We start from the raw sequence: 21,025 nt of genomic DNA on the forward strand, positions 1-21,025 counted from the left end.
TGGAACTAAAAGCCCCTTTGGATGAAGTTCTTGAAGACGTTTCACCTCTCATTCGAAAGGCTTCTTCAGTTCTACACTGAATATATAAGCCTCTGTAGGTAATTTAGTATTCATTACTAATGACCTAGAGAAATTCAACCAAGTCCAGTTGCCTTTTGGATTAAGCTTAGAACTAATAAAGTATGATAGTCTGCTGGGATGACTTTGATACAAAACACGTGCAAATTACCAATTAGGTAGTCTTCTGCTCATACTTTCAGCCACTCATCTCATAGGTGCTTGGAGTGTTTTCTGAATCAATTAATTACTTGGGCCTACATCACCTTCACCTGTGCGGGTTTGTCCCAGAGCAAGCCAGATAGAGTGGCAAATTGTATTTGAAGGGCATTGTTAGCTCCAACTGTAACCCCAACATGTCTCGGTCATCTTGTGTAAGTCCTATTTTCCTGTTGTGAAATTAACAGCATAACCGGAAATACACAAAAACATCCACCTGGAGTGTTTGAAACGGCTGTATGCTAGGCTTACCTGGTAGGTATTACCTGAAGACCTGCTCTCTGCAATGTTGAAAAGGGTAAGACATTTACATTAAATGCATTTACATTTCTAAAACGCGTTTAGTCGTATAGGCTAATTAGTGAAAGCAGATATTTATAGCCTATTTATTTTAACGTAGATATCCCAATATTGGGTTATTCAAGCAAGTTAACCGTGAACGCGCGCATCATGCTAACACGCAGCAGGGTTTCTTCCATAGCCACGTGCACGCGCAGTGCTGACACCCGAGCGGTCCGGTGTAAATCACTGCAATGGCAGAGGAGTAGGGGAGGGTGGAGGACACCGGCTACAGCCCTGCCTCCTCTTTGCATGTGAACACACAGCACAGCAGACGCACGGAAGGCAGGCAGCACCATCACAGGGGCAACAAAGGGACGCATGGTTCATCTCAGGCATTAAATGAATAAATGATTCATTGAGTGAAGTTTCGCTTGCAGATACACGTTGTATTGCATCTGTCCTCACCTCAAAGGTAAGAGCGATTGCACCAGATTAGGAAAATCCTTGTTCTGTACCGTTTTCTTGCTACATCATATTTGTTTTTATTGCTTATCTAGTACAATATGCTTTTAGCTAATATCCCTAACAGCTTTACACTATTGCTCTATCCTCTGAAAACGTATGTAAATATCCTTTGTGAAAAAGATAGAATTGAGAAACACCAGGCAGCATGAAATGGGTGTGACATGTTACTTCATAATGTGTGTATAGGCAGCTGTAGCAGCATCAAAGCCTGTAGCCATGAGTGCTGTATCAGGATTGTAAGCAATTATGCTGTCAGAGAGCTTAATTTCTCTAATGTATTATCTAAGTGCAAGTTAAAGAGCTTATTCAGATGGTAACCTTTCTCCTTGTATTATTTAGGGTGTAATAGTACTGCACAGTCATGGAGCTGGAGCACTTTGATGAGCGGGACAAGGCTCAGAGAAATACCCGAAGGGGCTCGAGGGGCAATGGGCTCCCCAGTCCCACTCATAGCGCTCACTGCTGCCTTTACAGAACCAGGACACTGCAGGCACTGATCTCTGAAAAGAAGGCCAAGAAGATCCGTTTCTACCGCAATGGGGACCGCTACTTCAAAGGGATTGTGTATGCCATTTCTCTGGAGAAATTTAGGTCCATAGAAGCACTCCTGGCTGACCTCACAAGGTCTCTGTCAGATAACGTCAACTTGCCACAAGGGGTGCGGACCATATATACCATTGATGGGATGACAAAAATCACCAATATGGACCAGCTGGTGGAAGGTGGGTAGTGTCCCTGATGTTGTAAGTTTGTCCCAGATTTAGTCGTGTAATGTTCAATTAAGTCACAAACTCAACAAAAACAGCTCCTGTAGATTAAAAACAAAATGTATGAGATACTCTGTCTTGTAGTGCAAAAGTACTCTACCCTGTAGTCTTTGCCTTTTTTCTTATCTTTTATCAGCTAATAGAAATGTTTATGTCTTCATTTTGTGCAGGCGAGAGCTATGTCTGTGCATCTATAGAGCCCTACAAGAAGGTGGACTACACAAAGAATGTGAATCCCAACTGGGCAGTTGGGGCTAAGACTGCCATGTCAGTCCGTGATCCTGCTTCCCTTGGTAGTGCCAAGGCAGTATTCCCAGAAACCAGGGAGACCAAGGACTTTATTAAGCCCAAACTGGTAACCATTGTTCGCAGTGGAGTAAAGCCTCGCAAGGCCGTACGGATCTTGCTCAACAAGAAGACTGCCCACTCCTTTGAGCAAGTCATGTCTGACATAACAGACGCCATTAAGCTTGACTCTGGAGTCGTCAAAAGGCTGTATACTGTGGACGGCAAGATGGTAGGTTGAGTTATCATTTTCTAGTTGTGATTTTCTAAACCTTACTTTTGCTCATTTTTTCAGGATGATTATATTAAGTGGCAAGCATTCAGTGTTATAAGCATTTAGTGTTTTGTTTTCTCACACTTTAAAATTAATTTAAGGTTTAAGGAGTCATATCAACTAAAGTTTTGGAGTGTCACATTGCATTCCCCTTACTCCAGGATTCATTAGACCTCATTTATTGCATACTAAATACAACTGTGCCATTTAGAGCATAGTTAAAGGTATAATCTTGAAGATCTTCATGTAAATAAATGTCTGTTTAGTCACTATCTATCGCTGAATGAGGTAACACAATGGTGATTGAGCCTATGGCCCACTGATGAAAGCATTTGCATTTGCAGTATATAGTATTATTACAGACTGGGTGTTGGTGGCGACATTCGCGGATCAAATCACAAGCAGCGCCCAGTTAGTATCTTAATTTGCTTATTTATAGTGTGTTTATTTCAATTAAAGCAGTGACACTTGATGTTTGAATTTAAGCCATAGTTCAAAGAAGCCAGGACAACCTTAAGTGCTCCGCATCTGAGAGAGTGCCATCATCGTATGTCTTTTTCATCACCACTAATGCATCAATTGCTCACTCAAGTGAGGAAGAGTGAAGGATGCTTTTGCTGGATCAAAGTCAAAAGAGACTGTCATGACCTTTGCATATCTGTTTCAAAGCCTGGCTGAGAGCAGTACCTGGATACTTTAGGTTGGTTGGTGTTTGTCTTTCTAGTTTTTGTCACATTGAGTGAATTTGAGGCTTCAGAAGAAACAGAACATTGCATCTGACACAAGAGGAGGTCTGTTTTGTTCTCCATTCATGTCTCTTAGAACAGTTTCTTTACCCAGAGAGAGAGAGAGACAGCCCAGTGGGTTAAAAGTCAATTGGGAATATTCCCTAAATGTATTACAAGAAATAGGTTTCTAGGACTCCGTCTCATATTCCTTCCAAACAGTGGCACATTATTGAATGGCTATTCATTTAGTGAGATAGTACCAGACATCATGCAATATGATCAGTATATTGGTACCCTCACAACAAGCTGCATGCTTTCTGTTTCGTATATGTTTGGCTGAATTTAACTTTGATGACAGTACTAAATATTCAAATGATAATTAACATTGTTCAGGGCTAGATGTTTGCTGGCTGATAACAGTGGACAACACTTAAATGGCCAATGCTTGCAGAAACAATTCATCCCGCACAAATAATCTGCTCTTTAACTAAGCCTATTCATAAACTCCATCACCTGCATTTTTTTTCTCCTTCTTATGGTTTCTATGGTGACATGGTTTTCCTGTGCTGGTTGCTAAGGAACAGCCTCTGCGGCAGAGCGGTGCAGTAGTGATGTCAGGACTGAAGGTGTAGTGTGAGGGAGTTCATAGATGCAGTGTGTGATCCGTCAGCCTTATTATACACACGGTGGCAGGATGGAGCACATGGCTGAGGTATTATCCCAGGATAGAGGGAACAGTTGGGGATTTTCATACAAACAAACAAATCTGCCTTCACAAACCCTCTTATTGTTATTTTAGGAACACAGATTTTTTTTTAGCAAAGAGTAAATGGAAGGGAAAAAGCAAGAGATTAACAGTGGATATCCATTGTGTAAATTTCTTTCTATGCTCTGCATTTCTGCAGTTTTTGCACAATATATTATTCCTTCTGTGGTTTAGTGGTTTTAATCTCATCTCTGCCTTCCTAATATGCTTTTGTGTTATGAGCATGATAGTGCAGTTTTCCTGCTTTTTGTACTTTTTGTCATGTTGTGGCTCCAGATGGCGAAATAACCCCCCCGTTGGCATCAAAAGGCCTGTTTTCATGGGTATTTAACCTTTGGCAAATGACCTGCTTGTGCTTTTGGTCCTCCTGAGACAATGGCGTTCTCTGGAAACAATTAATTCTGGCAGATTTGGTTTAAAAACATTGCTCGGTAACATTTCCAACCACAACCACCCGATTAGCCAATATATTTACTTAAAATTATTGTACATTTTTGATGATACACTCAATCAATTACATGTATCCCTATTAAAACATCTACTGCAGAAGAAATGGACAAATAATTTGCTTTTTTTTTTTTTTATTAACATTTATTTTGGACTCATGTTTTGTGTTTTTTAGCAGATTCTCTTAAAGGGCCACTGTGCTTCATGGCTGTGATCTCTATACTGCTGAGTCACTCTGTAATGTGCCAAGAGAGCGAGGTTTAACTAGGCCAAATGGACGATATAAATTAAATGATTCTTGGGTAAACTTTATAAACCTCAGAACAATGATTACTAATAAAACATGATCCCCACTGGCAATAGTATATTTATACTGTGTATATATATATATACATAAGGTAAAGAGTCACAGACGCCCTGCAGGCAAAGCTTTTTTGATGCATGATAACGGGGGTCTGGTGAGATCCTGCTGTTGTCTCGAATGTAGAAGAGAGTATCTGCATGACTGAGGACGCCTGAAGAGACTTAGCCCATGGCTTTCCAGTCCCCACTGTAATGGATATGGGTCTGTACTGTAATTGTATTATGCGCACCGCTTGCTCCACAGTGCATGTTAGTCAACCCTTCTCACTGAAATAGATGTCAACACATCCGAGAACAGAGTCTTAATTCTCTCTGGTAAAATGATGTTAAAGTAAGTGTGTTAAGCAGCCCATTCATGCTTTGACAAATTAGAGACCGAGTGGAAGTGGTTATGAGATTAACAGTTCCCTATGAGCCGGAGAGCCAAACCCTAACTTATGTTTTCCAATTCATCAATTCAGGTTGACCTTGACTCTGCTGTTTCCTGGTTTGGCCTGTGTGTGCACACAATGAATCTCTATTACCACCACTTTCATTTATGCCTGATGCACAGTGGCTATTGAATTATTATTTTTTTTAGAAAATGTCCATATTTCACAAAGTAATTTAAGATGATCTTTAAATTATACTGTGCTCCAATTCAGTGGCTTTAATGTAAAGGTAGATTTATATTTTGTATGTGTTTTGTTTTAAAGACCCCCTCCAGTAAAAATCCAGTGTTTAACCTTGTAAACATCTCCATGTGGTGTTCCTCATGTGCTACAAGACATATCAGGGACGACATAAGCATTCATCTCCATGGCTGGGCCTGTCTGCTTTTAAACTGCAGTGTACCAAGGACAGGCTGAACAACACGTTTTCAGACTGGAAGGTTTGAGACGTCACAAACTTAAGGAGCCAATCCCGTTAATGGACAGGGTGACGCTGTGTATATCATTATGTGAAACCTATGGCAACCACTTCAGCATGTGCGAGCCAGCTGTAACCGTCATCGTCATTTTTAACTCACGACTGACTACTAACGTTAATGTTACTACTACTACTTCTATTACATTTCAAGCTAGCTAAGTTTCACTGAATGATGGCAGAGAAATGTTTTGTTATCACAATGGAGGGGGCGGTTGGTAATTTGCATAGTGGGAGGGGCCTATGCTGATTCAGATATTTTTAATGAGGGAGAAGGAGGAGATGCCTTGGGAGGATTTTTACAAGATAATGAAACATTGTGCAGAAAAAACATTTCAAGCAGAGCATTTCATATGTTTTAAAACATGACTGGAGCTGGTCTTTAAGTGACATAACAGATAGTATTAGAAATAATATCACCTAAAAGTAAACTACCGTGTGGTGTGAATGTACAAGTGAATGTATGGCATTTCTTCCTAAAAAAAACGTATTAACTGTTATAAAAAACACAGTTACTAGTAATTAATTATTAAAGATTTGTTTCTTGACAGAACAAGTCGTTCCCACACTCAGCCATTTTATAAAATAAATGGTGGAGGAAGGCAGGCTGTCGTGCTGTCCACTCTCCCAATGCTGCGACTTGGCTGTCAAACACAGAAAAGTGACTTGCTCAATGTCCCACTGCATTGGCTCGGAGAAGAACTTTTTCGGCTTTTGTTTTGAGACGCTGCTAATTATGCGCCAGCAAAAGTGGAGCATGCTGTCGTACTTTAATTAGAATATTGCAGAGAGTTTACAGCATATGAAACGGGCACTGTGAGCTATGTTGATTTAAAAAATGGAGTCTGCAGTAATTAACACATTTTTAAATGGTTTATGCATTAAGTTGATGTCATTCCTACCTAACAGTCATCTGTTGGTGATTTTACATGCTTTCTACATGTGTTGATAGACTGTATATCATGTACATTATTCCAAAGTCTTTAATATAACATTATTATGGTTTTACATTTTGTCCTGACAGCAAGCCAGCCTTTTTGAATATGATTCGGATCGGCCTTATTTCTTGCTGCTGAATTTCAGACATTGTTAGAACTACTGAGAGCTAAATATAGACACTAGAGAACAGGGTATTGTGATTAGGAATACTTGAAATGTGTGAGCTAAATCAATGTGTAAGCTGCTCACATTTTCTTTAATGTGTCCTTATAGATGTCTTCATGGTGACTTGTACTTTTTTAAGAAGTTATTACTCATATCTGTCTTTGCAGAAACTATAGTTATGTCACAGAAATCTGCAGCAGACCTAATTTAAATTTTAGACTATGTACTGTATATCTGTGAATACACTGTGCATGAGGACAGCTCAGGCAAAACGACCTAGAGCCTTTTGACTGCCCGCTGTGTTCAGTCTTCCACTTCAAAGGAGCGACTCAGCACCCTGGAAAGCTCCACCTGTCCACTGGTAGAGATAATTTTTTTATTAGTTTGTGTCTTTTATGTGGTCTGTGCGCCTCATCATGGGTCATATGGATTTATTTAAATAGCCTGCATACCTCCCGTTGTGTTTGCTTGGTTAAGGAGCAGTGCCTGTGCGTGAGGAAATGACAAATATACCCTTTCGATCAATATTCCATGGGATGCTCCTGGACTTCTCGAGTTTTTGTGTGCGTATGTGTTTGCGTGATAGGGGGAGGGTAGGCCTGACGTACTTGTCGGGCTACTGCGCCAGCAGGCATAAGTAATCAATAAAAAGCAACACATTAATGTTTGCCCCAGTTATGCTGTTCCATTTAAAGGACTGAGGTTTCTTTTTTTCTGACATTAAAGACAACTATTGGAAGCAATCCCTTTTTGTCACTCTTTAGTTCGACACTGTTGTGGCCTTTAGAGGGATGTGCCACCATTGATTAGATCTATTAATGGCTTTGAGCCTGCTGTAGAAATTGCCTGCCATTTTTTATTCTATAATCACGAATAATTATTTAAAAAAATGCTACCTTTGGTCAGATTTTAAGTTTAAAGTCTTGGCCATTTCTTATTTTATTAGATGGTTGTATGAAAGAGCTTTGTAGTCATAGGGTTGATGTCCACCAAATGTCAGAAGCCAGATATGAACCCATATTGTCAGGGCACCAGTGTGTTCAGTGTTATCCGTCTTAGCTGGACCTATCGTGATGTTCTTCTGATGTCTGCAGGTTGCACTATTCAGTGCTCATGATAGGATCTGACAGTGGATATTAAAGTAGCCGTGTCCCTCCCATCGTCTCAAACTCAGCTGTGATTCGGTCTGGTCTCCGTGGCAACGGGTGCGCAGCTCTCCTCCCTTTGGGATCTCAGACTCTTTCAGAGGAGGGGTGGGGGCAGGGGCTGTCAGAGAGGGGCCATATTGAACCCCCCTCTGTGCTTAATTTTGTATTTTAAGACTTAATGGATGAGTGACCTTTAGATGTTGGATGTCTTGCTGCAGGTTACTGATAAACTAATCCCTCCCTTTGTCTGGTTGATAGTCCAGCATGACAGGATTTGTTTTGAGTAAAAAGCTGTGTTTTTCTCTTAATTATTGACAAATTAAAGTGTATATTTCTTCTTGAATAGTCAATGTTTTGAACAAGGGAAACCAGTGTATTTGCTTATAGTAACTAAGGATGATTGTGACATAACATTTAATACATGGTTAGTGGGCAGTCTGGTTGACGGACTGTGGTGGCTTTCTTCCTTTCTGGCCTTCTTTGCTCTCTGTCTCTGCACTTAAGTCGTCCTGTTAGGATCCTGCTGAACTCACCATGTTTCAGAGCAGTGAGACAATTAATAATATATGTGCACGTACATTATACTGTATGTTGACTTATTTTGCTATTGTGTGGGTGTATTTTGGGGGTTTAAAAACAACTGCAAGCGTTCTTAAAAGTAGATAAGTTACAGGAATAAATAACTGTATACTTCATCCCACTCCTCCTCAAACTCCTTTTGTGTTGACATTTGCAGTAGAAATTGTTTTATAGGTTTACTTCTCAGATTTTCTGCTTAATAACTAAACTCAAATGGGATGACTCTTCAATAAAAGATTAAGCTGTGTCTGCCTCTCTGTAAAGATAAGAAAACAGCAACTCTATATTCTGTGGAACACTGCTGTACGCACATCGATAACCCTTTTTTAGGAGGTCAGGACTGCATATGTATCTTCATTTATTTATGATGCTGCATCCACTGCAGTGGGCTTCTGTATTAATGAGAGCAGCTGATGCATCCACTCAATTATCTTTGTATAATAAAAAAATAAAAATCTAATTATATGTGGTAACCATGTTGTTCTATTTAATGCATCAATGCCACCCTCCGGCTATATGTAGCATCTATCCTACTGCCATACAACGGTTCAGAGTTTTATTATTTGTGATACCGTGTGAGAACCAATATGCTCATTGTTTCTTTATATGATTGCTCCCCAAAAGAATAATTAGTGTAAAAAAATAACTTGTTTAGCCTGGTGTTGTATAATAGTCCTTGACACTAGAGGGCAATTAACTGAATCTCTCTCAAAGGATGGAAACGTTTTTAATGACCGGCAGTTGCCATTGTCACAGATTGTAACACGTTTAAAAGAAGGGTTTTCTGTTCTTTGCAGTTACCCTAGAGACACTTTCATATGCAGGCCGGCGGATACACCAGTAGAAAGAAATGTTAATTCATCTATTCATATGCTGCACACACTGCAGAATTTATTTTCCCTTGTACTTTCATTTGCGATTGCAGTGCTCAGAAGCAGTCCTTCATCATTAATGCAGCTGTATTTTTACATTGTTTTCTCTCTTGTGCACTAAGATGAGCTGAATGAAAATAACTACAGATTTAATCTGACCACTTTGATGTATATTTTTTATTATGATATTTTGCAAATTTAGGTGTGATGTGACACATTTTATTAAATATATTTTTCTCATGCTTATATGCTGTCTAAAAAACTAACTTTCAGAGGTTTTATGTGGGCGTTGGTCACTGGCACACGCTGAAATGTTACTGAATCTCCTCCAAGAGGCTCCATTAACGTTTGAAACCAATCCAAAACTGGCTATGGTGTGCAGCAACAGAGAGTGTCAGTGTGGGGGTGTATGCTCTAATTGCAAAATAATACCTTTACTTGTGTTGCTTTTTTGGTTCTTTAGCTGACAGAAACATCCTGTGTTTACTAGGTATCCTGCCTTCAGGACCTTTTTGGGGAAGATGATATATTCATTGCCTGTGGCCCTGAGAAGTTCCGTTATCAGGATGACTTTAACTTGGATGAGGGTGGTAAGTGTTTTTTTCATTTATATGAGATCTTTGATCACAGTGGGGAGAGCGAAGGACTAACAATTGTGTTGTTTGCCCACTATGGCACTACACATTGACTCACATCGGTACTGTAAATAGACTTTTCACAAACCACCCTCCTTTGTGGCAAAACTAAATGTGGATTATTTAAAAAGTAGGACTTAAATTCTGTCTACTGCTGTAACTGCTGCTGCTTATTTTAGGCAGTGCTAATATGTAGTATACTGTTATACCTGAAAGAAAATTTGCTTTTTTTAATATGTAAACCTAATTTAAAACAAACCAGAACATCAAATCATCACAAACTTAAAGTAATAATCTGGAAGATTTTCATTTAATAAATGTCTGTTAAGTCTCTATCTGTCGCCGAATGAGGTAACACAATGGTGATTGAGCCTGTGGCCCACTGATGAAAGCCTTTGCAGTATTACAGACTGGGTGTCTGTGGCGATATTCGCGGGAAAAAATCACAAGCAGCGCCCAGTTAGTGGCGTGTTTTCCATCACCCAGCAGTGATCGGTCTGCCAGAGAGGGTAGGCGGAGCTAAGCGTCTGCTTTTCCGCTCTCTGCAAGTGTTGCGAGTAAACAGTAATCTACTATGGCTGAACAAACAAAGAAAAGATGGATGACGACAGATACAACTTTAAAAATAAGTGAAAATCCAGAGAAAAAGAAACAAACTCGACGCTCAGATGAAGGCAAACAAAAAAGGAAAGAGACTGTCAGGCTGGAAAATCAAGAGTTACAACCGGAGCCAACTGTGGACGTCACACATGCAACACTGTCTGGATATCTGGGAAGTGTGCTCCTGCAATTACCGTTTATCGCCATAGGTGCTGCCAAAGAGAACGAAACTGAGATCCCCGAGATTACCACTTTAAGGCTGAGTGAAAAAAAGGGAGAACAAGTTAACCTTAATACTTTTAAGTACAAAAATAACTGCAGGTAATTATTTGCATTTATCTTTTTCTTCCTTCTCTATAGAATGCAGAGTGGCAAAGTCTGCATCATATGGCCGGCTTCCCACTGTGCATGGTCTCTCTTCTCCGAGAAGTGGTGGGATGTCCCGCAGAAGCAAGTCTCCGTCATCCACTGGCTCAGGTGTGTGTGTGTGTGTGTGTGTGTGTGTGTGTGTGTGTGTGTGTGTGTGTGTGTGTGTGTTATCTTTACATAAAGAAACAGTCGCAAAGGTGTTGTTCCAAAGCTTCACAGATTGGTGTTACAGGATGAAATATACTGTATGTATGTTCGCATTGTATATGTATAAAAAGTACATTTGGTATTATTGTGTAATGCTTCATCATTACGCTGATTGTTTGTTTTTCCTTCTGCATATTGGCAGCTAATGGCACAGCAGGCAGTCAGCTATCCACACCTCGATCTGGAAAGTCTCCAAGCCCCTCTCCAACCAGTCCAGCTAGCCTCCGAAGACGACAGGTAATAAAAATGGATAAGCGAGACATTACGTAACACTGTCTACTCACTCCTACTTATAAATATACATCAAGCCAAGATCTCTTACAATTTCTTTGCATATCTCGTGTAGGTTTCTTCTCAGGAAAATGAAACACGGCCAATAAAGAACTACAGAAAACTTTATTACATCACCTGAAAAAAAGGCATTTGTACCCAATGATTGCTTATCCCTATACAGCAAGACACTGCTTTTGTAGTCTACACAAGGGATAAACAAAACCGCTTTGGTTTACTATTGATAACAAAACTGAAAATAAACTTAAGAAAAACAATTTTATAAACATCTCCTAATTGTTTATGGTAATCCCAGGGTAAAGGTACATAACGCAACACAATGCAGTGCCACTCATTTTGCTGGTGAAAAAGTTCACGCTTGATTTACTTCTAATGTCAAACTGCATACTCAGCTGGGAGAGTGGAACTAATGAGCTTTGTGTTATCTGGCTGTAATCCCAATTTTACAAGCCTTGACTTCTCTGACGTTTGTGTACGATAAGTGATGCAGTGTGTTTTTAATTCTCACTCCATGCCTGTCTCATCTTTCCAGGGATCTCTGCACAGTGGCTCTTCTCTCTCTTTAGCCTCAACCAAGGTTTGCAGCTCAATGGATGAAGGAGATGGGCCTGGAAGTGAAGGTAACATTTCATTATTTGCACACATGAATGCAAACATTTGCACGCAGAGTGGGAACACTTTGCAAATATTATCTAGGCTTTTATATCTTTACATTATTAATCTTATTTTGTTTTGCTCCACAGCTGACCCAATGGAGGAGTACCCCATAATCCCTGCCTCCATAGCAGAGAGGTACAAAGTGGGGAGGACTTTAGGGGACGGAAACTTTGCTGTGGTCCGAGAGTGTGTCGAGAGATCCACCGGAAGAGAGTATGCTCTGAAGATCATCAGCAAAGAGAAGTGCAGAGGAAAGGTGAGTCCACCTCGTCGTCAGCTGACTTCAGTTATCAAATCATCAAGTTTTCTTCAAATAAATTAAATTAAGTTAGTTAAGTTTAATTAAGTTTAATTAATTTAAATTAAGTTAGTTAAGCTATGTGCTTTTCCTTGACTGTTTTTCTTGTTACCCAGGAGCACATGATCCAGAGTGAAGTGTCAATCCTTCGGCGGGTGAAACATCCCAACATTGTTCTTTTAATTGAGGAAATGGACACCCACAGTGAGCTCTTTCTTGTAATGGAATTGGTTAAGGTAGGCCTACTACACATCTGATGATTTTTGAAGAAATCATATGGCAAAAATCAAATGTTTGAGTTGAGTTGTTCAAAGTAATGTTGTTACTTGATATGTGTTAGTTACATTTTGGAATAGGTCGACAAAAATCAATACTTTTAACAGATAAAATGTTCATGTCAAATCCTTACTTAATTGTATTCTAGCAACTGGTGCTCTTTGACATCCCAAGTACTCTTTCTCCAGGGGGGCGATCTCTTTGATGCCATCACCTCGTCTAACAAATACACAGAGCGAGATGCCAGCTGCATGCTGTTCAACCTGGCAAGTGCCATCAAGTACATGCACAGTCTCAACATCGTCCACAGAGACATAAAACCTGAAAACCTGTTGGTAAGTTTGACTCGACAAAGATTCTGTCCTAGGCTCCTGGCAGCACTTCAATCATCATGAGCCCTGTGTCCCTCTTTCTCTGAAGTTTATATCTAGTTTTCACAACAAGTTTTAGAAGCAGAGGACTTAACATTTCTGAATTTAATGAATACAATTCACTCATTCACACAAGAACAAGATCTGACTCAAATATATCACAGATGCATTTGTTCATCTTGTTATTTGTTGCAAACATGATGTTCATGTTGTGATTAAAGTAAAAAAATCTCCATCTGTGAATGTTCTTCTTTTCCTGTTTGAACTTTAATGAGAGTGCACCAAAGTCCTTTTTAAACCCCTGTAAGGTCATCACAGATTACCCAATAAAAATGTGTTTCTCAATTAATTTCATTGTGTTTGTTTCACAGGTGTATGAACACCATGATGGTAGTAAATCTCTGAAACTAGGGGACTTTGGCTTGGCCACCATTGTTAACGGGCCCCTCTATACTGTGTGTGGCACACCCACCTATGTAGCACCAGAGATCGTTGCTGAGACCGGGTGAGTCTAAGCGGTTACATTATCTGAGCCATCTGTGACATGATTATTCGTGAATTTCCTGTGAAGGAAGTTGAAAGAATTTCTTTGATACCGTGTTTCTTCTTCTTCATCGACAGGTATGGCCTTAAGGTTGATATTTGGGCAGCTGGGGTCATCACTTACATACTTATGTGTGGCTTTCCTCCGTTTCGTGGGTATGTGGTGCTGAATCAGGATTTTAACTCTGATAAGCACTATGTTTTAACAACATCTACCTGTGCAATCCAATAATAGATTATAATGTGGAATGTAGTTTGCGTTTTGTTAATTAGTTCTTTCATTTCAACAGCAGTGGTGAAGATCAGGAGGTTCTCTTTGAACAGATTTTAGGAGGCCAGCTTGATTTTCCTGCATCGTACTGGGACAATGTGTCTGATTCTGCCAAGGTTTGTGTCTGGCAGTCTACCATTCTTATTATCCATGGGAACAACAGATCTGTCAGTGATCTATTGCTGGGTTTGAAACGTCATTCTACTTGATATTCATGGCTTCCATGTCCTTTTTTCAGTCTCTGATCACTGGAATGCTGCAAGTAGATGTGAACAAGAGATACACTGCTGTGCAGGTTTTGGATCACCCCTGGGTCAATGTAAGTTAATTTTAAAGACCAGCTCCAGTCGTGTTTTAAGACATATATAATGCTCTGCTTGAAATAATAAATTGTGTCTGATATGTTTTTTTCCCAGCAAAATACATTTAATTATCTTAAAAATCCTCCCAAGGCATCTCCTCCATCTCCCTTATTAAAAATTCCTGAATCTGCATAGTCCCCGCCTACTATGTAAATTTCCAACCGTCCCCCTGTCGCAAAAACAAAACACGTCTCTGCCATCGTTTAGTGGCAACTTGTTGAAACTTAGCTAGCTTGAAATGTAGTAATTAGTAGTAGTAACATTAACGTTAGTAGTCAGTCGTGAGTTTGAAAAGTTACGAAGACGGTTACAGCTGGCTCGCGCATCGCCAATGTGGTTGCCATAGGTTACACATAATGATATGCATAGCGTCACCTGGTCCATTAATGGGATTGGCTCCTTAGATTTGTGACGTCTCAAACCTGCCAATCTGAAAACGTGTTGTTCAGCCTGTCCTTGGTACACTGCAGTTTAAAAGCAGACAGGCCCAGCCATGGAGATGACTGCTTATGTTGTCCCTGATATGTCTTGTAGCACATGAAGAACACCACATGGAGATGTTTACAAGGTTAAACACTGGATTTTCACTGGAGGGGGGGGCTTTAAAACAGAAAACAGAAAGAGTATGCAGTTTGATCGAAAAGGTAGAGATGCTATAGCTTTGTTCTCTGTGTTTTCCAGGAGGACGGTGTGTCAGAGAACGAGCCCCAGCTGCCAGTGGCTGGGAAGATCAAGAAGCACTTCAACACCGGGCCCAAGCTCAACAGCACCTCAGCAGGAGTGTCAGTCATTACAGTAAGCACTGATCTGCATCTCTCCACACACTAACGCTGCATGCAACTCTACATCAGCAACATTCGGGTTCTTTTGGTGCGAATGTGCTAAAGCGATTAAGCTTTGGATGTCTCTCAAAATTGAAAAAATCTGCAGTTTTTTAATTTTGAACCAGAGTTCCAACAAATCACATGCTTTTTATCTTTATCTTTTGGATGTCAGTTAAACATTTTCTTTTAAGTTAAAGCTTGTACAACTGCATTAGAAAAGCAGTAAATGACTCCATGATCACCATTTTTGTTTCTCTAGCCCCTGTCCCACTGGTCAAAAAACCCGCCAACCCATGGCTTTGCTGAGTGGGAACGTTTACAATCAGCATTCAGACCCGGGTCAAATGACTCTGCAGTAGACCCGGGTAATTATCGCCTTGCCTCCGATCGGCAATGATGGGAACACAAAAACTGGGTCAACATGCTAATCTCCGCCCCGTTTCTGGTGTGATGCTATGATGCTTGCGCATTGACACGTCTCCGTCCAAGCAGTGCTCCAAATTTACTGGCGGCGAGTTTGATAAATAGACTCAATAAATAATAGATACACTAAAGACCTAACCACCGTAACTTCTTCACTCGCCTCCATGCTGCTTACCAAAGAGTATGTTGTTTCTCAGACATTGATGATGCGCAGATGATGAGAAGAACTTCCGTTGACACCGACTTGTTTGTATAAGCATAGGTTTATTACAAAGAATCAGCATCAGACAGGTTTCATGAATACCTGGGAGATCATCATGGCCAAATAGTGTCTCCCCGAATTACAGTTCTACATGCGCTTATATATGTTGGGGGTGTGTATATGTTTCTTCTCCTTTACTATAACAGGACAAGGACCCTCAGACTCTCAGACTGGGGGTCGCTAGATGCATCACCTAATAAGGAGTTAACCTCCTCTCAGTGTACATTATGTTCCTTACATCATTGTATAAACAGAGCACATGAACATATTTAGGACTCTTACACAGGACCCTACAGAATCCTCCACGTAAGCATTTTCACCTCAGGTCAGATACTTCAAGTATAATGTAAGTTCTTTGTGCTATTTTTTACTAACCCTGTTTCCGGCGCGTTTGTGACGTCAGATGTTCACGCAGCAGAAAAGAGACCGAAAGGAGTATACTCCCCTGGCAATGGGAAAAGAGACAATCGGCATTTATTAGCGGGTCTTCCCAGGTCTGAATAACCCCACGTCAATGCGCTTGGCGGAAAAGGCGTATGTTATAAAATGGCAACTTCCCTGCTTTATCCTTTGTACCATACACATCAGTCCATCCATCTGCTTCTCGCTGCAAGGTCTTCCTCCATGTGCTTTGGCATCTCATCCTCCTCCAAGACGGACTGTCAGCACTGTTCTTAGGAAATCTTATTATATATTATAACATAGTTGGATTAAAATAACTAGGTTTTGGTAGAAAAGATACGATATGATTCCTTTTGTAGTTTCGAAGCAAAGCTAGATTTAAACTGTTGGCAGAAAGATAACTTTTTTTGATGGGGGTAAAATCAAAATCTAGTCTTTTTATTTACTTTGCATAAAGCTAATCTCTCAGTTGTCAGTTACCAAATGAAAATGTCTCTCTCTTTTCCCTGACTTGCAATGTCTTGCAATATAAGTGTAGAGTTGTGCGCCTTAATGCTAATCAGGTCAGTGATGCTTTAAGGTGATCCTCTGAGTTGCGCTCGTCTCTTTTCGCTCAGCTGAACAAGGACTTAACCATCCAGAGATCAGGGTCTTTGGACCCCTACCAGCATCCGGGATTGTTCTGGATAAGGTATGACACAGCGTAGTGCTAATATGCAGTGCTTCCATGGCAAAGTGCTGGCAGTCTCCATTTCCCATCTCTCAAAGGGTTTGAGCCATTAACCCTCAACAGAGCAGTTTTCATGCCTCGCCCTTATTTACCTCATCAGATCCATCACTTCATCACGCCACTTCATCTCACTAGTGCTGTGGCTGTTTCCTCTCGCCTGGTCATGCAGTTTACTTTGCTTTTTATTTACTTACTCTGCATAGGACAGCTGTGCATCTGTATTGCTGACTGCATTTCAGAGTTACATCTGGATGTGTTAAGGAACAAGGTTTTGTTTCATGACTTAGGTGTCTGTTTCTTTAAAAGAAGTGCTTTCATGGACATGAAGATTCCACACACGTCTCCTTGGTAAACCTTAATGGGTTGTGTTGTTGCTTTTCTTGGTTTTGCTGAATGTTCCACTAACAAGCTGTGAGAAAAGAAGTTGAACTCTCTCTTTCACAAGAAGTTCTACTATATTAAGAGAGATGTAGTCAGACAAATGCACCTTTTTCAAATACCAATACATGCTAGCATTGGATCATTTAAAATGGACTGTTTCTCACTGATGGTTGAATGGATGCCGCATCTCATCTCTGTGGTTTTTCTCTCAAGAACCTAATGATAGCTGCTGTGTCACCCTCTCTCAGACCACGGCACTTGATAAAGAGAAGCAACATTTCCGACGAAGACGCCACCATGATGTGAAGCTCGCTTCCCACTTCCCACACAGTACCCGTGCCAGTGCCTCCCACAGTGCCAACCCTGGCCTCCCTCCTGGTGACGTCACCTCTGAGTCTGAGGACATTTCCCCATGTTCAGCTGGCACTGTCCGTTCACCCGTCTCGCCATTCTAACGGCATTCATGAGGTCAGGGCACCTTCCAAACCTTTCATGGAAATGTAGGAGAGAGTACAGGTGGAAAATGCAAAGACACAAAATAGCGTGCTGATCTGGACATTCATAAACTGCATACTTCTCCTGTTCCTTAATGACTTTTTTTTTCAATCAGTAACAAATGCATTGCACAGAGTTTGTCTGTGTTTCAAACAAAACATCTGAAGAGCATGTCACAGTTCTTGAATCATGCTTTATATTGTTTTCAGAATGCATACAACAACCTAAACCAAACAAGCAAAGTAATATATACAAACAATAGGAGATGGTGAGACAGTGAATGATAAAAAAAAATATTCAAAAGCAGGAAGAAAATAAATTAATTAAGTACATACTTATAAATAACTTATAAATAAACTTATAAATAAATAGACAAGACAGATTCACCCATCAGGTTCCCATCTTCTATTTGTGCCCCTTGATCCCGCCCGAACGCTAAATCACCTGCACAGGACAGACATTGTGCAAGCAGTGTAACTGAAGTGTGTTAAAGCGGAATTATAAAAGAGTAAAAAAAACAAAGCATAGCGGTGAATAAGTGACACAAATAAACATTGAATAAAATACAAAGTAAAAACAATAATAAATAAAATAAAAGGTAAGGTTGTAGCAAAGTTAATCAGAAGTCAGTATTGTTTTTACTCCCACCCCTATAACCCGAACCAAAACCACAAGTCTAAGACACTGGGCTGTGGCTATCTGTTTCAAGTTTCGTCAAGCTAGACTCTACTCTGCGTTGGTTGCTCTGGAATGTGTCAGATTTCCAAGAAGACATCCAGCTTGTTATTTATCTTGTAAATGAGGCGCTCATAGGAAGCTGTTTCTGCTAGAGTATTATACCGCTCTTGATAATTTGAAGGTTCACTCTCCTTCAAATGTCTAAGTATGACCCTTTCAGCCATGGTAATGGCAACCTTTAGCCATCTCAAATAGTTAGTGCTCACAGCATGTTACTATTCTTAATATTTTCCCCTTCCTTTTTAAAAGCCACTATACAGTTCAAGCCTTATTTCTACACGAGCACTGGTTCTGTGTAGTACTGTATCGCCCTCTACTGGTTTAGATTGTGTACTGCAGAAAAGACAGCCTGCTTTAAGAAGCACTTTTTAATGGAAGGTATAAACACAAAACATTGAAACCTTCGCTTCCAAATATCAAATTATTTTGTGATATGACATGTTCAGAACATATCATGCTATTATATGTTTCCAAAACACGGACACTTCACTATAACTCACTCACTCAATACAACAGTCACCTTTTGGCTGTACTGTGTGACGTCTAGACTACTCTGCTCTGAAACTAAAGGTTCTGGTGCATAAACCTCAGACACACTGTTTAAAAAACTTAAATTAAAAAGACATGCTGCTATGTTGGGGGAAAAAAAGTCATGCTACCCAGTAGCTCACCTTTCCAGAGAATTGAGGGCACTAAAGTTTGATTGTTAACGGTCCAGATCACCTGGAGGCAGTAGTTTGTTACATGTCTGTGAGAGTGGTTGTAATTCATTGGTGGTACAGATGAATGTCAGTGTTGTGTAGTTGATAGTAAGTGCATGTTATAATCCTTGCCTTGGTAAATATGGATTTAAGTGCAATTAGGTGTACTGCCCAATGAGCACAGTGTTTTTAAATTTGTCCTCTGAAATGCTGGAATAAGTGAGAATGGATCTGTTGCAGGTTGTTATCGGTAGCTGACGAACACACTTCTTTCTCAGACGGGGGCATCAGCTCTTGCGTAACTTTTTTTTCACACTCTGAAATAAGAAACAAGTTTGTAAACACAACAGTGCTTCCAGTAAAATCCATTAGTTTAATATATGTTCAGCCAGTCTGTACTTTTCTTTAATAGTAATCTGATAGAACAACATGGCTAAGTAGTCCGACTCACAAGACTGTATGTACTGTATGTCCTCTCACCACTTCATACATTCATCTTCGCAGACCAAGTATTCATGGATGTGAAGGCCCTCTTCCTTTCATCAAAGACTGTAACCTGCATGTGTAATAATATGCATCCTGAATCAGCTGTTCTGGTCTTCTACTGTTTGATATACACCTGTCAGATATAAACCTGTTCCTCTAGTCACTGTACGCGCTGTCTTAGTGAGTGCAGTTCAGTTAAGGCCGACTATATTCATACCATAGCTAAGTTAAGACTTGTATATAGGTATTTTAACAGAAATGTTACCTTTCACCTCTGACTTTGTTGTAAAAGGGCTTTTAAGTTTTTGACTGACTTGGAAGGAGTGAACCAAAAAGCACAAGGAAAGCAGGTTGTGATGATGACTTTTTGGGAATGTTTATATACAGCTGACAGAATGTTACTCAAAGACAACTGAGAACGTGAATGTTATGTGGAAACAGATGGAGAATGTGAATGCTGTATTATATTCATCCATATTCCATTTAATGTAAGGACATTATAAAACTATCTTAATGATAAAAACTGGTAACAGATGTTTTCAATTCATGAAAAAAAAAAAAATCTATTGTCATGGTTGAAAAAACTTCCAACAATGTACTCCAATGAAACCAAACCTGGGAATAAAAATGGTTTAATAATGTTGTGAGTCAGTGACTTCTCTCAAGTTAGTACGCAACTGTTGTGCTTGTGGACGGCAGGCAGTGTGAGTGGAAAGGATGGAAAACCAGGAATCAGTTTTCTTAGTTGCAAAAAGAATTTATTCAGGCAGGCCACACAAAAGAAAAAGGATCATAACAGGAAAACTGTGTCTCCTCACAGCCCTCACCTTTTATGCCCTGTTACCTGCTTCCTTGTACCAATCAGGTTCAAGCTCTGTAATCAGTTGCTGATTGCTTCAGGTGGAATAAATCACCCCTCACTTGTTCAACGAGACTAAATCTAAAGTAGTAAATAAAAAAAGTAAACAGGAAAAAAAATAAACATTTAAACATGTGCACCTTCCTCTCTGCCTTAATATCAACATTTATTTCAGGTGGTTTCTTTACAGACTGGCAAAGGAGACTGAAGTCTCCATGACAGTCAACTGTTTTTGGAAGATAATCTGCAGTTGACCCACTGAATCTGCAGCAACAAATATGGGCAGCAGGTGGCAGTATAGTCAAAGAAAAGCTTACAATTTCTTCAGTTTATTCCACCTTCAGTCACTCATTTTATAGTGTAAATTTACCGAGCTATCCTCATAAATATGTGAGGGATTGCATTAATAGATGCATGAGTGTTTTGGAGGCACTTTACACATAAACATGAGTAAAATCTCAGCAAGAACAACTCCTCTGACACGGTTTTATTTTAATTCAGTTTTATTAAAAACACAAAAAT

The 21,025-nt window shown here is 40.0% G+C and overlaps 1 protein-coding gene across 2 annotated transcripts; it reads left to right on the forward strand.

Moving 5' to 3' along the window:
- The first annotated feature begins 916 nt into the window (after nt 1–916).
- On the forward strand, nt 917–20,284 carry LOC138596936 (serine/threonine-protein kinase DCLK1-like). Of its 2 annotated transcripts, XM_069668416.1 has the most exons (17): nt 917–1,030; nt 1,423–1,805; nt 2,021–2,367; nt 9,813–9,912; nt 10,918–11,034; nt 11,276–11,370; nt 11,957–12,044; nt 12,168–12,337; nt 12,496–12,615; nt 12,844–12,990; nt 13,398–13,531; nt 13,648–13,725; nt 13,860–13,956; nt 14,079–14,159; nt 14,884–14,997; nt 16,731–16,804; nt 17,473–17,609. In XM_069668416.1, exons 2-17 carry the CDS (start codon nt 1,445–1,447, stop codon nt 17,528–17,530), a joined length of 2,181 nt encoding a protein of 726 aa, XP_069524517.1. In that variant the 5' UTR covers nt 917–1,030; nt 1,423–1,444; the 3' UTR covers nt 17,531–17,609. The 2 variants fall into 2 exon arrangements, with proteins under 2 accessions (XP_069524517.1, XP_069524516.1); XM_069668415.1 differs by lacking the exon at nt 16,731–16,804 and having other exon boundaries at nt 17,473–20,284.
- The last annotated feature ends 741 nt before the right edge of the window (nt 20,285–21,025 follow it).

The sequence above is a fragment of the Semicossyphus pulcher genome, unplaced genomic scaffold, assembly GCF_022749685.1.
Source record: "Semicossyphus pulcher isolate SPU_LCO1_2020_fin unplaced genomic scaffold, fSemPul1.0.p SCAF_19, whole genome shotgun sequence".
NCBI lineage: Eukaryota > Metazoa > Chordata > Actinopteri > Labriformes > Labridae > Semicossyphus > Semicossyphus pulcher.

Excerpts from the sequence above, each read along its gene's own strand:
- LOC138596936 (XM_069668415.1), top strand. The coding sequence starts at position 1,445 with ATGGAGCTGGAGCACTTTGATGAGCGGGACAAGGCTCAGAGAAATACC. Across the intron at positions 12,991-13,397 it reads TAAAACCTGAAAACCTGTTG|GTGTATGAACACCATGATGG; the intron begins GTAAGTTTGACT and ends TTTGTTTCACAG. Across the intron at positions 13,726-13,859 it reads GGCTTTCCTCCGTTTCGTGG|CAGTGGTGAAGATCAGGAGG; the intron begins GTATGTGGTGCT and ends TCATTTCAACAG.